This window comes from Strigops habroptila, assembly GCF_004027225.2.
Source record: "Strigops habroptila isolate Jane chromosome 13 unlocalized genomic scaffold, bStrHab1.2.pri S16, whole genome shotgun sequence".
Classification (NCBI taxonomy): domain Eukaryota; kingdom Metazoa; phylum Chordata; class Aves; order Psittaciformes; family Psittacidae; genus Strigops; species Strigops habroptila.
In genome coordinates this window covers 7,197,595-7,213,886 of record NW_022651054.1, presented here as the reverse complement: position 1 = coordinate 7,213,886, position 16,292 = coordinate 7,197,595, and the positions used below count along the sequence as shown (strand labels likewise).

The 16,292-nt window shown below is 46.0% G+C and overlaps 1 protein-coding gene across 4 annotated transcripts in view; it reads left to right on the top strand.

The window, feature by feature from the left end:
* The window catches only part of CALN1 (calneuron 1), a 118,255-nt gene that overhangs the window by 53,682 nt on the left and 48,281 nt on the right, over positions 1–16,292 (top strand). For all 4 annotated transcript variants that reach the window (XR_003989564.1, XM_030472715.1, XM_030472716.1 and 1 more), the window contains exon 4: positions 11,860–11,972. Coding sequence is in view for 3 of the 4 variants with exons in the window: in XM_030472715.1 (XP_030328575.1) it covers positions 11,860–11,972 (113 nt within the window). In the remaining variant the exon portion in view is untranslated. The remainder of the gene's footprint in view (positions 1–11,859; positions 11,973–16,292) is intronic.

The following is a 16,292-nucleotide window of genomic DNA, read 5'->3' as shown; positions in this document are numbered from 1 at the left end:
TGAGACTTTGGCACTGTTTCGTATACACTCCTAGTGTGCAGGGACCTGTAATCGGAGAGATGGGGTTAAAATGTAGAGTAATGGGCTGCAGATGGAAGGTGTTAAATTCCTGTTTGAGACTTTTCAGCAAGCTTGATGTGTTTTCTGCAGAGACGGGAGGTGATCCTCCATCTCTTCCAGCTCAGCAGTTCCAACAGCTCCAAAGATACAGTCTAGTTGCACTGGGTGTTTTTATTGTTCTTATGTCTCAGCTGCCTGTTGTTGCAGTATTTTGAGCAGAGGGTTTGGGGCATGACACAAGTCTGTGCTATGTGAAGGTCAAATGGGCCATACATCAAGAAAAGACTGGGTAATGGGAAATTCCTTAGGCACTGAGCAAATAGGGGAATATTATGTGAAAGATTTACCTTGACCGCAAATTGAATTAATGCTCTATGGCTTGAATTAATATTATATGGCTTATGGCTGCTTTTCTGTGATGGATTGTCATCTTTTTTTTTTTTTCCTGGGATTTAACTTGAAATATGTAGTGATAACCAACAATAGCTTCTTCCTTCTTTTCCCACTGTGCATGAGCATCATTCAGTAGCAGGGCTTGAACCCAGTGTGCTCCTGGGGATGTCAGTCATGCACTGCACCCCCAGGAACAGCCTCACCCTCTTTCCCACATATCCTTGCTGAGGGTTGCCAAAATTTTCCAAGGCTTTGGCTCAGCATCAGGTGGATGGGAAGCTTGGCTGGTTGAAAGGTCACATTCAAGGAGGAGTCCTCTGTGGTCAGGAAAGCCAGGAGGGAGGCAGTAATCCTGCGCGTCTCCCGGCACCTGACATGAATTATGATGTGGTGGCAGGTAGTGCAGCCAGACGTCTGTCCCTCGACACAAGGCTGCTGCCAGTGTCTGCTAATAATGAGGTAATACAATTGGCAGAGGTTTCTATTTAATCCGAACCAGCATGAGCAGACCTAGTGCAAACATACAGTTTTCATCAGAAATTACCTTGGGAGTACATTCGCATTGCAGGATGGCAAAGTCTCTGTATCTGCCATGGCTTATTTAACAGATGGGCTTCAAATAATGAGTAACTAGAGCTCGTCTGAATATTTTTTTCATTGCAAACTCCATTTTCCGTAGGGATACAGAGGGAGGCTCAGCTGCGTCTAGGTCAGGATTAGGTCACTTGTGCTGTGTGAGCAGGATTGCTAGGTTGGACAAAACATGTTTTAAGAGGAGCATATACAATGTATGCTGGAGTGGGTTTGTGGCTGAGCATAAACTGATGTGACAAGAGCATTTCACACCTGTATGTCACCTTCTGCCACAGAGGATCTCACCGAGCTCAGTGAATAACGCAGGGATCAACTCCAGAGATGCCCAAGGACAGTTGCTTCTGGGGCTGTAGCGTGTGTCTGTTCAGTAACACACAGTGAGCCTCCAAATCAGAGCAGAAATGAAGGCGCATTTCATAATTCATTGCATTTGAAGCCAAAATGTACTTGGTTAGAAAATGCTGCTTGAACTTAAGTGAAAATGGCAGTTGCACATCTTGGATTTTGCCCAGGAACTCTTCATGGGTGTCTTATCGCTTTTAATGCTTCCATGTGCTACCATCAGCCTTCCTTTACAGATGACATGCCAGCAGCCCTGGCATTGACAGGGTGGAAATGGGTGCAGTGACGGGGTTTGCCCACACAGAATGTAATGGAGTGATGCTGAGGATGTTCAAGAACTTCCAAATGTCCTCTAGGGCTCAGAATGGCAGGAGGGGATTCTTGCCTGTCAGGATTGCTAGGAGGCAGGTTGTCCTGTGCTGTGAAGCCCGTGGTACACAGAGAGTTGTGGGTTACCACTCTGCTGGGCTTTGGTGCTGTGGCACAGCAAAGCTGCTGCAGGGCTGGGGAAGAGATAGAAGTTTAGCTAAGAAAGAGTAAAGTGGGACCCCAGGATGTCTTGGGGCTGACAAACAGAGCAAGCTATATTTTCCTGCATACAGGCAGATGCACACTCACAGCAAATCCTGTATTGAGAAGCATCAAAACCCAGCTTCTCTTACCCAGGGACAGCTGTCCAATACTACCAAGAGGCTGACCACAAGGTTTCCCATTGACTTAGCTTTTTTTACCCCAACAGCTAAGGCAAGTTTGGGCCACTGGGACAGGAGATATTTGGTTCCTATGCTGGGGCAGGGGGTGAGTAGTGGGAATTAGTGGTGGCGCGTGGGAAGCCCTCAGCCTTAGCCATATGTTGTCCTGAGGATGCTCCACAGCCCTGCAAAGGACCACAATCCAAGGTACATTCTGCCCCGTTCAACTTCTCTGAATGCACTCATTTCCAGTGAATATCTAACTCTCACCAGTCCTCACTGAAGGAAGGAGAGCATCAGAGGCTGGAGTATCCACTTCACTTCCTACAAATGCCTTCTCCACCTTTTCTTCTAAGGGTCTTTGCTGTTCTGCAAGATGTGCTTCACCCAGGTGAAGAGGAAAGCAGCAGCTGCAGGGGATATATTATAGTTGGCATAAAAAAATGTATTAGGGAGAAAAATGAGAATCTACTTGGAATATTTCAAAGTCTCAAGATGAGTCTTATAAATCATCAAAACCATCATTTTATGAACTACCGGAAGGTGTTACGGCATTGCTGTGACGGGAGAGATGAAAGTACCCAAACAGAAGGAAAAGGGATTTGATTTTCTGTGCAAAAATGCCTCTTTTGGGGAAGGGAGGTGAGGAAAGGTGGTTCCATCATATGTCAGAGCATGAGATTCACATGAGGCCAAAGCTTTGTTTACATCTTAGACAGAAATGGTGCACAATTGTATGGCAGCAGAAGGACGTTCAGTATAGCTGGGCATCTCTCCAGTGTGCTGTCCTTATAAGGACTTCTTGTTTGCTTTTGGCCTGGAAATAGAGGTCAGACCTCACCTTAATTTATACCCTTGATTTGCTTTATTCTTAGACATAATTAGGTATTTTGTGAATGTAAATATCGCAGACTACGAGAGATGCCTACAGTTCTGTCTGCAATCTGGAGAGTGACCTGAAATGTTCTGCCAGTATGTGGAAAGTAAAATATTTTATATATTTATGTGCTGGAAAAAAAATTATTTGTAAATTCTTCCAATTGGCAGTAATGCTAATAAAAATGCAGAGAAATGGCACATTAAATGTGTTGCCTTATCTGGGATGCCTACTCTTTAAGCAGACTTTTGCAATAAAATAGATGAATGTGTGACTTGAGTGTCAAACTGTTTCGTTACAACATAAGACACTTTTATCTGAGGAATAAAATAAGCACTCAGTGTACTAATTAGAGGAGCAGCTGGTTTTCAGTATCCTGGAAAAATAACTTCAGGCTAACACGAGAAGGAAAAAACCTCCAGTGTGTCAAATTGTTTATTATAGTATAAATAGGAAATACTTTGATCAAGCAAAAGACGAGCTGGTTTCATCAGCGTACAAGTGAGCTACCTGTTACCTTTTATCGCATTATGTGATGTGTCAGCAGTAGTGAATAAATCCAGATGACATCCTTGTGAGTAATAGAAAACAGGGGAAAGAAATCCCAATTTAAAATGGTGCATATTCCCAAATTGCTTGCAATGGCTCTTTGTAGAGCAGGGGGGTGAAGATGGGAAAAAAATAAACCAAAAAACCCCACCCCAAAACCACAAACAGTAAAAAAACCCCAAGTACAAACACAGTCTGGGTGGAGAACGGATTGAGAGCAGCTTGAGGAGAAGGACTTGGCGTGCTGGGTGAGGAGAAGCTCCCCATGACCCGGCTTCAGTGTGCACTTGAGCCCAGAACCCCCCCGTGTGCTGGGCTGCACCCCCAGAGCGTGAGCAGCAGGTCAGGGAGGGGATCCTGCCCCTCTGCTGTGCTCTGGGGAGACCCACCCTGCAGTCCTGATCCAGCTCTGGGGCAACAGCGCAAGAGGGACGTGGAGCTGCTGGAGCAAGTCCAGAGGAGGCCATGGAGATGGCAAACAGAAGTGCCAAGCTTCCTCCTGAGGCTCGCAGAAGGCGAGTTCCTTCCTCTTAGATGTTGCATTGCCTGGTATTTGCTTCTGTCCACAAGATTAGCTTGTGCTGCTCTGTGTGGGACAACGGTAACACCACAGGCTGAAAACATGTTCTCTTTTCCTTTGTCTCTCCCTCTCGTCTTCCTTTTTTTTTTTTTTTGTGTTTGTTTGTGTGTTTGTTTTGTGGGTGTTTTTGTTTTTTTGTTTGGGTTTTTTTTTTCTGTTGGGTTTTTGTGTTTTGCTTGGTTTTGTGTTTGGTTTTGTTTGGTTTGGTTTGGTTTTTTTCCATTTCATTGCCATGGACAACTCCTTGTGTTTCAACATTTCAACATGAAACTATGTGAAACAGCCGAGACTGCTGGAGGTAGACCAGAAACTGTTTCTGTGTTTAAAATGCAGAGTTAACAGGAAAAGCATGGACAGGTTATTGCAGACTTTGGCTTTGTCATTGGTACTCAAGGACCTCTGATTTTTGCATGTGAGAAATGATCTAGCAACATTTCAGTGTGATTGTCCTTTAAAATGTGTTGCAGAGCTGAGAAACTTGGTTGGCGAGATGGTTTTGATGGGACTTTATTTACAGAGGCCACTCTCTGTGTCTGCTCTTATTTGTAAAATGGGGATTATCATATTATGTGTTCTTGCTGCAAAGAATGAAGAGTAATTATTGCTGCTGGTAAAGCTAGTCAGATTTGCAGCTCAGTACCAGGGAAAGATTCATAAGTAATAGCAAATTCTGTCTTCAATCCAGTGCTGAGGGCAGCAGTGTTGAATAGACAGGACAAGAGGAAACACTGAACTGCGATTCCCTTCCTGAAACCTGTCCAGCATGTGTTTCAATGGGGCAGAGTCCATTGCAAAACACATCATGTGATCTGTCTCAAGCAGGCACACCTTGTAATTTGTTTGCATCCTTGTTTAACTTTACTCAAATTGTAGTATACCTGGTTACAATTTTGGTTTCACAGAATGCATATGCCGCAGGTAACACATATATTCCTCCGTTATAATGAGCCTGTGACTTGCCGCTTCACTCAAAATTGTGCCAAGCTGTCTGATAGCTGCTGTGACGCACACAGAGCAATCCTGCTATTCCCAGGGCCAGGAGAACAGAAATAATTAAAGTCCTGGGTAGTCAGGACATGATTTTACTCCTTTTGATTCCCATGACAAAGGGTTTAACTGGTTACAACTTATAACATACAAGAGTTCTGCAAAGACCTGCAAAATCATAGAATCGTGAAACGGTCTGGGTTTGGAAGGGACCTTAAAGCTCATCCAGTTCCAACCCCTTGCCACAGGATTGCTCCAAGCCCCGTCCAACCTGGCCTTGAACACTTAGTTTTACAACCAGGTGCCTTTGCAAAGGGCAGAGGGTCTTGGGGGACGCGGGTTGGAGGGGACAGCAGGGGCTTGCTGCGGCTGTGCTGGAGGTACTCCATGCTCAGCAGGCTCCACAGTTCCTTTCCCTTCAGGATGGCTGGTCATAGGGATGGTAATTGGGGCATCCTGTGGCTTCCCAGCACTGGCGTGAAGCTGGCACGATGCTTGACAGGTGTCTGATGGATTTTATTGTAGATTTTTACTGCAGTCACCGTTTCTGTTGGACTTTTCTTCCAGCCAAGCACTAACAGCATCCTGCTTGTTTTAGTGCTTGTGGTGGAGCAGGGGACATGTCACAGCCGCAGAGGCAGAGCCCCCAGTCCTCTTCAATCACTGTCTTGCAGGTCAGCTCCTGAACAGGCTCCCTTTGGGCAAACATGGGAGTTAATAGATCTTTTTTTTTAATGGGGAAGCTAACAAGTCCTTTGCAGCTGTTTCCTCTCCCTTGCAAGATGAGACAACAGGCTGTCAAAATGAGCAGCTCTCAAGATCCTTTTCTCAGTGCATCTCGGGTGGATGCACCCCCTGTTCTCTCTTTTCTGGGCTCTGTTTGAGCCTTTCACATCCCATGGATTTTCCTCCTCCAAGAACATGTGTCTGACCAATTTGCTGATCTTTTACCTGTGGTTGTCACTGAACCCAGCTCTGCACAGCTGCTCCTAAAACCACAGGATGTGGAGGTATCCCTAAGGGACAGAGTGAGCTCCTATGGAGACATTCCACACTTTCCTTCAGCTCCAGTCAAGTTTTTCCTCTAAACCATCACTAAAGCTGTGGGATGTGTGGCAGAGCTGGTGAACAGTAAGAGCAGCTGATAGCTGTGCCACCACTGTTCCTAAGGAGCGAGAGAAACAACATATTGTATATTTTACATGTATGCCTTGCTAGGGAATATCAGAGCCCCTCTACAGATGGCTCTGGGGCAGAAACTCCCAAGGGAATGCAAACAGGACTCTTTGGAAATAGGAGATGGTTGTTGTCATCTTTCTCCATCCTGGGGACCGGTTGCATGTCCCATGCCTATGGATCACCATGTAGGCAGGCAGGGGAAGTCTAGCACCCAGCTCTGCTGGCAACCTCCTGTCTGGTAACATTTGGGAAGTGATGCTCTGTGCCTCAGTTTCCCCATTGCAAACCATCTGCGTCATCATTGTATGGAAATGTATTTCTTCATTTCAGCCAGTTTCATGGATGTCTATAACTAAAACTGTTTTCAAAGCGGAAAGTTTTATGAAAGACTTTCCCTAGTTCTCGTTGAAGTTAAGGATTGGGGCTGTAATTAGGCAGAAATTCTCTGGGTTGTGCTGGGGAAAGGGTCAGGCTGGTGATGGGGCTGTTCTCCTTTAACCTTAAAATCTCTGAAGCTGAGATACTTGTCTGGGAAATATCCTGTGGCTGGAGCTTTTCTGTGCATATCCTCTGCATCATTTCAAGGCACAGCAGCAGCAACAATCTTCACCAGACTGTATTATTACTGCACAGGTTACTTTATGGGCACAATGACACAGGCTGGGACAGAGAATCACTGCAGCTAGCTATTAAGAGAATAAAAATAAACAGGAGTGTTGTGTGCGCCTGGGACCCAAGCTGCCAAAGACTAGCTCATTAACTTTAAATATATCACCTAGCTGCACTCTGGAGGTCAAACTCGAGGGGAAAAAAAGGGTGAATACTTATCAGTCTACATGCGGCAAATCCTCATCTCTGTTTAAATGTGTGCCTCATTTCAATGTCAAGAAACTTTTAAGGAGGAGGAAGAACCCGATTGTCCTGAGACTGGCCACGGAAAAGGCTTGTTTATGAAGCAGTCAGGCCAGATTATCCAGGCTCCCAGTTTAAGGCACGAGGCTTAACACAGGTGTCTCTGGTCTACCTTTGGGTATAGGTGATGCAATCCATGCATGTTTTCCCCCTCTTTCTTTTCCTCTCCTGATCTTCCTTTCTGCAGCCCAATGAATATTTAATTTGCCCTCCAAGGGAGCCACTCCAGTGGGAGACGTTTGGACAGACAGCAGTCGACTGAAGGCTGAGGGTCGGGGCTCTCTCAGGGGATGAAGGGTGAGATGGGTTCACACTGCTGCTCCTCTGAGCATTTAATTATTCTTTCAAAGCAGAAGAGCTCTGGCAGGAGGCTTGCAAGAGCCCACGCACAGGCTGCTGCTACCTGGGACATGGGGATTTGCCTTCCCACCTCTGCTTAATCCCTCTCTCCTCTTCCAGGTCTGATGTGGTTTGGGGGTGGTCTGCTGCACTCTTCCTGCCTGACACATCAACATGGGCAAGCCACTGCTGATGGTAAATCCTGTGGGATCAGGACAGTTGTGTTCTTCCTTATAAGGGTGCTGATCCTTCCCTGTGAGGGCAGTGAGGCACTGGCACACGGTGCCCAGGGAAGCTGTGGCTGCCCCATCCCTGGCAGTGTTCAAGGCCAGGTTGGACACAGGGGCTTGGAGCAACCTGCTCTAGTGGAAGGTGTCCCTGCCTGTGGCAGGGGATTGGAACTGGATGAGCTTTAAGGTCCCTCCCAACCTATACCGTTCTGTGATTCTGTGATCCTATGATTCTATGATTCAGCACCCTCTTTCTATGATGGAGCAATTAGTCAGGCTCACACAATCACTCCTGGGGCTATTGACAGTGCCTCTAGTTGCTATTCCTTTTTATTATCACATTTGCCTGTTTTTTGTCATAACTGAGACAGTGTCTTGCAGGGAGCAAACCTTTGTGGGTCTCTGGAAGCACTTAGTGCCCAGCGGATGCTAACGGGCTAGTAATGATACGCAGATCTGATTTGTCTTTGATGATGTGGCCAGCGATGTTCTGAGTCATAGTTTTAGTCACTCAAGGTTCAGCCATATGATTGCTAACCCCCTTCTGACTCTTTGACATTAATGCTGAGATTAAGAGGAAGCATTATGGTGGAGAAAAATGTTAGGGCATAACTGTAAGTAAATAAATAGATGTTTTAGGTGGTTAAGGGAACTAAGAGGTTTAGGGGTTAGTGGTATAGCTCAGCTCTACTGTTTTTCTAAGATCACTCACACAAACAGTAACTGTCCCTTGGCTGATGGGTTGTTACTCAGTGAAGGGGTGGCATCTGGACCACATCCTGCCCAGAACCCCTCTGGTCCTTGCCCACCTTGTACCCTAACAGTCTTCCCCTGCCCCAGCTCATCAGCATTGCCATGCCTTGAGGTTTCCCTGCCCTCTGAGTTTGTAAATAAGTTATTGCAATGTGTGAGTACCTTCATCAGGCAGGGACTAAAGCATGGCTCGGGTTTATAAACCTTGTCTGTATTTGTAACTAATGGGAGCAGGGAGAAGAGAATAGCTGCAACTATCACTGGACAGGGAGCACAGCCCTCACATCCTGGCCATAGCCTTTCTCCTGCTGGTGCCCCATCCATTCTTACAAGGTTGTTTTCCTTTAGTGTGATGAGTTCATGCTGAAGTAGTTGGAGGCAGATGGTGGTGGAAGGACGTGAACACCGCACACATTATAAATTGCCCTGGGTGGACAGCGAGGGACTGGGGCTTTATGGTCACTGCTGAGAGCAGTGTTTTTCAGGGCTTGCGGGGTCGCTCATGGAAAGGAACAAGGGAAGGAGAGAGCAGTGTGGACAGTACTCATGCTCCAGCCTGGCCTTTTCTCTCCCTTTTTCCCACCCCTTAACCCAACTCAAAGTTCGTTTCTGAATCAGCTGCACATCACTTGCTCTGAATATCAACTACATTCAGGCAAGGAGCACATCTGTAGCCACAGCAAAGCCAGACGTGGGGTTCTGTGCAGAGTTTGATTTGCCTCTAATGCAGATTCTAAAGCAGATGCTTGGTGTGTGCATCACACCTCACCTTGTAGCACACCGTGTACGTGACTATGGCTCAGAGGAGGAGGAAGGCATCTTTTGACTGTACCCCACACAAATTTCAAGCTGAGTGGTCCCAGGATCCGGTGGGTAGCCTGAATGCTTATAGATCCTGCAGGCAATGTGGGTATTGGACATTAGCTGGTTATGCCATGGCTGTGGAGAGCAACCCCCTGCATTTTCACTTTGCGACCATGCAGAGTTGCACTGGGTGCGTCTTGGAGCCTACATGTTGTTTTTAATAATATTTCTTTCCTGGCTTTTGAATACTGTAAAAAGAATTTTCAGCCAAAATTGTGAGTTCTCTTTCTTGGTATTAGAATGCTGCAGTCTCCCGAGATCCTGATGGCAGGAAGCTTTATTTTCTGCAGCTGAAAACGAATGTTAAAGGGATATTTCTACCGGGCAAAATGGTTTGGGGTCTAGTTTCCTTGCTAGTTAACAGTTTTAATTGAAAAAGCAGTCAATAAGGGGATAATGCGTTTTGTAATGGCATCTTTCTTCTGAGGTTGTGGAAAATGCTATGATTGAGCTGATAATTAAACCCTGTGAAGTTAGTTATGATCCCTGGCAAAGGCACAGGGAAGTCATGAGCAAGGGTTTGCCCAAAGTCTTGTTCTGAGTCAGACAGAGAGCCCAGGAGTCCTGGCACCCACTTTCTCATGAGTCATGTGTAAGACTAAGTCCTGCCTCTCCACTGTGGATGAAATGACATTGCAGAAAATGCGAATTGAATAACTCAGTGTTTTGGGGTCACATATGGATAGACAAAATAAATGCAGGGACAAGTAATAGAATTCTTCAAAATGCAAATTGTTTTCTTGCTAATCTGGCTAATTTCTTTAACCTGATTTGCATGATAGTGTATGGGTTTGTTGTTGCCTTTCCCTCGATGTATTGCAATGTAAATCACCTCAAATCCACTGTCACCTTGTATTACCTTCCCCAACATGATCCAACCTGCTGTGACCGATACAATCGACTTGATGCCATAAACTGATGCCTCCCGTGGGGAAGCAGAAGGAACACGTTTTCTTATAGCCCATAAATGTTTTAAAGAATGGCTGTCCAAGTGGTGGGATGCCCACCCCTTTCCTTTTCTGTTTAAAGAAATCAGCTCCATCCTGCAAGAGCTCAGCCCACTCCAGCCCCGCAGAAGTCTTCATTGTGGGCTGAGCCCTGAAGATGTGAGCAACTTTAGCAGGTGGATGGGCTCTTCCTGCACATTACAGGATCAAAGCTATTATGAATCCCTGCTGGGTTTCCTTTCAAAGCCCCCGCCACGGGCTCACCCCCAGGATATTCACTCTTGTCTTCAAGAAATTACAGGCAGAGCCTAGTAAATAGAGATCAGTATTCTGGCAAACGAGTGTTTTGACTCTGCTTATTTTCACATTGTGTTTCTGCAAAGATAAGTACATGCAGAGATTTTAATCAGTGCATATGCTCAGACCAAGCATATGAAATATAATAAGAAGGACAGATAGCAGCAGCATGCAGTGCACGTGGTGAAGCTGTCATGCAGGGCTGCTGCAGGTACTGCAGTCAATAGTGACATTTTAATAGTAGCCCTTGCATTGATCTGCTTTAGCCTGATGGTTTTAGACACTTCTTTTACCTCTAATAATTTAGCAACAGAAACTACGTGGAGAGGTGGATGCAGTCAGTTCCAGCTGAATCTAAATAAAAGACAATCTGAAAGTCTTATAGATACTGATTCTGTTTCCAGACTTGAAGAAGAGCTAATATAACCACCAATATCAATTGGCCTAATAATATGTAGGAGGATACGTCTATGGACTGATAGACAGAGAAGCATGCAGACATTGAACTACCCTGCTCAGAGAAGCAGGTACTTTTAAGGTCCTTCAACAGGCATGATTTTCCTGGGGTTTTTTTTGCCATTTTCATTAAGCACCACAGAAGTTCTCTGAGGGGAAAGTAACATTTGATACAAGGCTCAGATATACTTCAAACAACCACGTGCCTCATTTACAAAATATACAATATACTGCAGGGGCTTGGGACTGCATAGGCTCAGTTCATTAACAGCAGGAGCAGTCTCCTCTTCCTGCTAATGGCGCTGAAGCTGTGCCTACACCGCCTGCTCTACATGCTGAGCACACAAGGCTTCTAAGAGACAGATGCTGATGGAAAGCTGAAATGAAATGCCTTCTGGATTAGTCTGGCTCTTCCCTCTGCATGTGCTCCCTTCCTCTGGAGGATGGGATTGGCCCTGTAAAAGCTTTGCAGGGACCTGGCTGTCTGGCAGCTCTGTAGAGAGGAAGAGCCTTGGCCATGCTAATGGCTGCTGTTCTTCTGCCAAGAATGGGTTTTTTGAGAAGTGACTTGCCTACAAACTCTCCACGGCTGGGGAACGATCTGTTGTTCATCTCTATTTGGGTCCTGTCTTAAGGCGTGGGTGTGCCACAACAGAGGCCATTCATTGGGATATCAACGAATTTGGGTCTGTAGGCATCACGAAATGGTGTGTGGGTCCATTACGTGCAGCAGATCCAGAGCAGCATGTTGGGCAATGGCACTAAGTGGTACTTCAGTGAAAACACTGATCTTTTTCTTTCATTCCAGGGGATGGCCAGGTTGATTTTGATGAATTTATGACTATTCTGGGACCTAAGCTGGTGTCATCGGAAGGCAGAGATGGCTTTCTGGGAAATACGATAGACAGCATATTCTGGCAGGTGAGTGATCATTTTTAAATGCAGCTTCAGCCAACTATCAATAGCTTCCAGAATTGATCTGTTGAGGAGCACAAGATGATTTGGTAAGCGTGAATGGTTGCGTAAAGGCTACTGGGGTCTGTCTCACAGTATGCTGTGTAAGACCACCCTGTGTTGCCGCAGGGACTGAGGATAACCATGTTGTGCCACTGCAAGTTTTACCCATGGTGTTGTCCTGGGGTGGTTTGGTCCTGCTGGTTTCAGGCATCAGAGGGGGGGCAGGTCTGGCAGTGGGAGCTGCCTTATGTCTGTTGTGCAGTGTGATTTTAAACAGCATTAAACCTTCCTGGAAAAGCAGGGACAGTCCAGGCTCTTATGGTAGGGATTAAAAACCTCCCAAAACACAGTGCTGTGCATTTCTTGCCAATGGATTAGATGTGTGGCTTCCTGTGAGATTACTGCTCATTTCATTGATCATCCAACAGCCTCTGCTTGCTAATAAACTTTAGCTGTTAGCAAGTTATGTAAATCAGAAGAGTCAAACCTGGATATAAGCATTTCTGTCTTCTTTTACTACCCTCCAACACTGTCCAGACTGAACTAGGTGGAGCTTTGTAAAAGCCTTTTAAAAGCTTGTTCCTGGCCTCCTGACGTGATAGAAATGGAAATCTTGGTCTGAATTCTAGCATTAGGTTGTCAAAGCAAGCGTTTGGTGTTGGTGAAGCCGCAGTGGTTGTAACATATCTGGGGGGACGTGGGAGCTAAACACACACCTTGAGGGGCAGGACTGTGGTAGTCCTGAATGTTTCATTGCTTCCATTGCACCTTGCAAGCCTCATCCCAGCACATGAACAATGGGGAGAGGAGGAAGCACCATCCAGTCCCACTGAGCCATTGGTGCCTTCCAGATCTCCCCAGTGAGACTGACGTCACTGGAGCCATTCAAGAAGCAAAAATATCCAGTGGGAAAATCAAATTCATGGGCTGAGCTCTTTGATGGGTAAGCAGAGAAGTCTGGAACCCTCCCTAAGATTCAGCTCACAGATTAACCCACCACCATTTAGTGACCCTTCAGCCCATGTAAATGCCTGCACTGGCTTTGCTCAGAGGAAGCAAGACAGGAAGGATGTGTGCTCTGGTTTTAGAGCAGCAGGATGCTGCAGCTGGATGCAGCAGGAGCTTTCATCACGCTCTTTCCCACACAGAGGGAACCATGGCCCTTGTGCCCCTCAGTCTGCAGTGGGATGAGTGAAAAGAGGGCAGAGGCTTCGGGAAAGCAGCCCCATGTTGGGAAGAGGCAGCCCTGGGGATTATCTGCAGGTAGCAAAGCTTTGACTGAATTGCACAAGTGCTCCAGGGCCTCAGAAAAAATGTTTATGGTCTTTTACTTGTAAGGGTCAAAATACATCTCTTTACATAGCACTTTCCTGGATTTCAAAGCCCTTGAAGAGAAGGTTTCATCTCAGATTTCAGTTCTCCTGGGGTGGGAGAGCTCATGAAGAATACGATAATTTTACTGCTTATTCCCAAAGGAAAAGCAAGAAAAAACCCCGCATATGGAAGTGTCATTCAGAAAACAGGTTCCCTTTTTCCCATTCTTACCTGGCTTTACCAAAGCCATCTGCAGGGCCATAAGTCACCTTGTCTTTAAGCAAAGCATTTATGCATCTGCATTATCTCCTGTGGGATTATGCCTGCATTGAAACAAAGCTCTTTTTGGAATCGGGGCTTGGCTGTGTTTCTCATATCCTTTGACATGCAATTTTCACATTTGTTGGAAGGGATTGGCAGGAAGAGGGGGTGAGTTTAGGTTGCTGAAAGAGCACTTCACCCCAGCAGCCATCCCCAAGGAATGATTTTTAAGGAGGAAACAGTGCCACAAGCCTGTGGATGCGACTGGTGCTAGGTGACAAGGGCATTGAGGGTGGAACTAGAAGGGACAACTCTGGTGTCAGCTGGCTGGGCAGTGCTGCCATGAAACCTCACCCCAAACGTACAGGCAGCAAAAAGTATCTTGAAGAGGCTCTTATATCAGTGCCAAGGGGAGAGAAAATCCATGTTGGCATCCAGAAAGTTCCCTCTTCCATCCAGCTTCCCTCCAAATGTCACAGTTTTGGCTCTCAGGGTACTTGTGTGGAGGGTCCAGCTTTCTATACTGTGGCACTTCTGTGCAGATTCTTTTCCAAGTGTGCCCTAATAACACTTTAAATAATGCAGTGACAGAGTTAAATAGCAAGGAGCAGCAGAGGGAGGGTGGAATTCAAAGGAACAGGCGAGGGCCTGGAGATGCATTTGCAGATGAAGCTGTGAGTGAGTTGGTGGGGTACAGGAAGGCAGTTCCAGATGGCAAAAGCTGCAGAAGGGAAGGATCTTACAACAGCAGTGGGGCTGCAGGAGATGGGGAGCGGGTAGAAGCAGTGGAAGAATAGAGAGGAGAGAGAGGGATCATGCATGGAAGAGGCAGGCTTGAAATAATAGGGAAAGGGTACATCCCTCCTACCACATGCATGGCCTAAAGAGCAATGGTCAGCCTGGGAGAAGCAGGATTCAACCGAGACCTGAGCATTGGTAGGTAGTGGAGACGTGGAGGGTCACTCAGATGTATTTTTCCTCCTTGATTTCCCATGTGGCCTTTAAATTGAGTCATATGTGTGTGTGTTTCTTTCTCAGGTAGCAGCAGTGATCAGTTCTGCTCCAGTTAGAATGGCTCTCTGCGGTCTCTCAGCCGGGTTGGGAAGTATTTAGGAGGGAAAAATCATCCTGCAAATACTATTTTAGGCCAAGTCAATATAGACCATTGATATCAGGAGAGCTGAGGAAACAGGGACTCTGTTCCATCTCACAAAGTCTCTTTCCCAAGTGAGATTCAGCACACACCAAGCACTGTTTTGTGGAGAACATCCCTGGATGCCTCTTGCTCTATTTCCAAATGGTTTTATCATCCTCCTGCCAACTGCGTGCAAATGGAAGTCACATGTACCCATGCACAGACATCTTTAAATGTCTTAAATATTTAAGGCAGTCTTAAACTGCCTTAAATATTTTTTCTTAAATCACAGCTGCCTGGTAAGCATTAGCCAGTCCTCAGCATACAGGAGCATGGTCAGGAGGAGTTTGAAGGCTGGAAGCACCCAGTGAACCCTCATTGTCTCTGATTTGTGGCAGACCCACCATGGTATGCTTGCAACAATGATTCAAACACCCCCTTTGTCTGCTTCCGAAGTGTCTGCCTTTATTATATAGGTGAGATTTTGGGAGTACCTGTTGAACCCTGTTTTGGAAGCCAGTGGGAAGAGGCCTGGACCTGTGCAGGAGTGCTGGACCTCCCAGATCTCTCACAGGGTTTCTGCCCACATCGCTCTCCACTATTTTCCCTCTGTGCTTTTTAAAGAGTGGCCACCCATCACTCGTCTTCCTCTTCCCACCTTCTCTGAGCTGCTCCTGCTGGTGCTCGCACGCATTGTCCTGAAGCTGGTCTTCTCCAGTGCGTCCACCAGTGGTTTTGCAGTGATGCAGTAGCTGTTTCATGGTCACGGAGATGCTACTTGATCAATTTTCAGGTATGAGAATTTATTTTTCCAGAGCTCCTGTGGGAGCTATAGGGAATAGGAGTCTGGTTCCAGTTACGCAACAAGGGCTGTGCCATGTGTAAGTGAGTTTTGAGGCATTTCCAACACATGGCATTCAGGACTGGAGAGCAATTTAGATCAAGAGCATTACAGAAAAGACAAACATTGCTACTGGTAAATATTAGCTCCTTTTTCTGGCAAACAGACTCCAAATCTGTCCACTGTGTCCTGCCATTCTGAGCCAGAAAGAGCGATGAAAAGAGAGGAGAAACTGGGATTTTATACTAATTTACAGTTTTTGCCCAGATTGTTTCTAACTGCAAAGACCTTCAGGCACAAGTGTAACATTGTTGGCACAGGATGCATTGTAGAGGATCTCCAGACCCTGGGGGTAAGCAACAGAAGAAATAATAATCTTGGCTTACAGGCTTTTAATTAAAATAAACCACTCTGTCTTGGCTAAAATGCTTTTTGAAGTCAGAACAAGTTTGAATGGTGAAACAACAACATCTGCATTGGCTGCAGAATAAATTCTGTGCCCACCAGCACTGATGAGATTATTTTGAAAAGTCGATACTTTGTGTGATGATCATTTGAGAAGCAAAACGTTGCCTATTTTTATTGGTTTTCCTTCTCTCTTTACTGTCTGCACATGGAAGCTGCACAGGACATCATTTGAGCCTATGTGTTGCCTGTGCAAGGGTATCTGGAAGCTTTGACTTGCACAAGGGAGTGGCATTGTGTCATCTACTCAGACACGGTGCTGATTCAT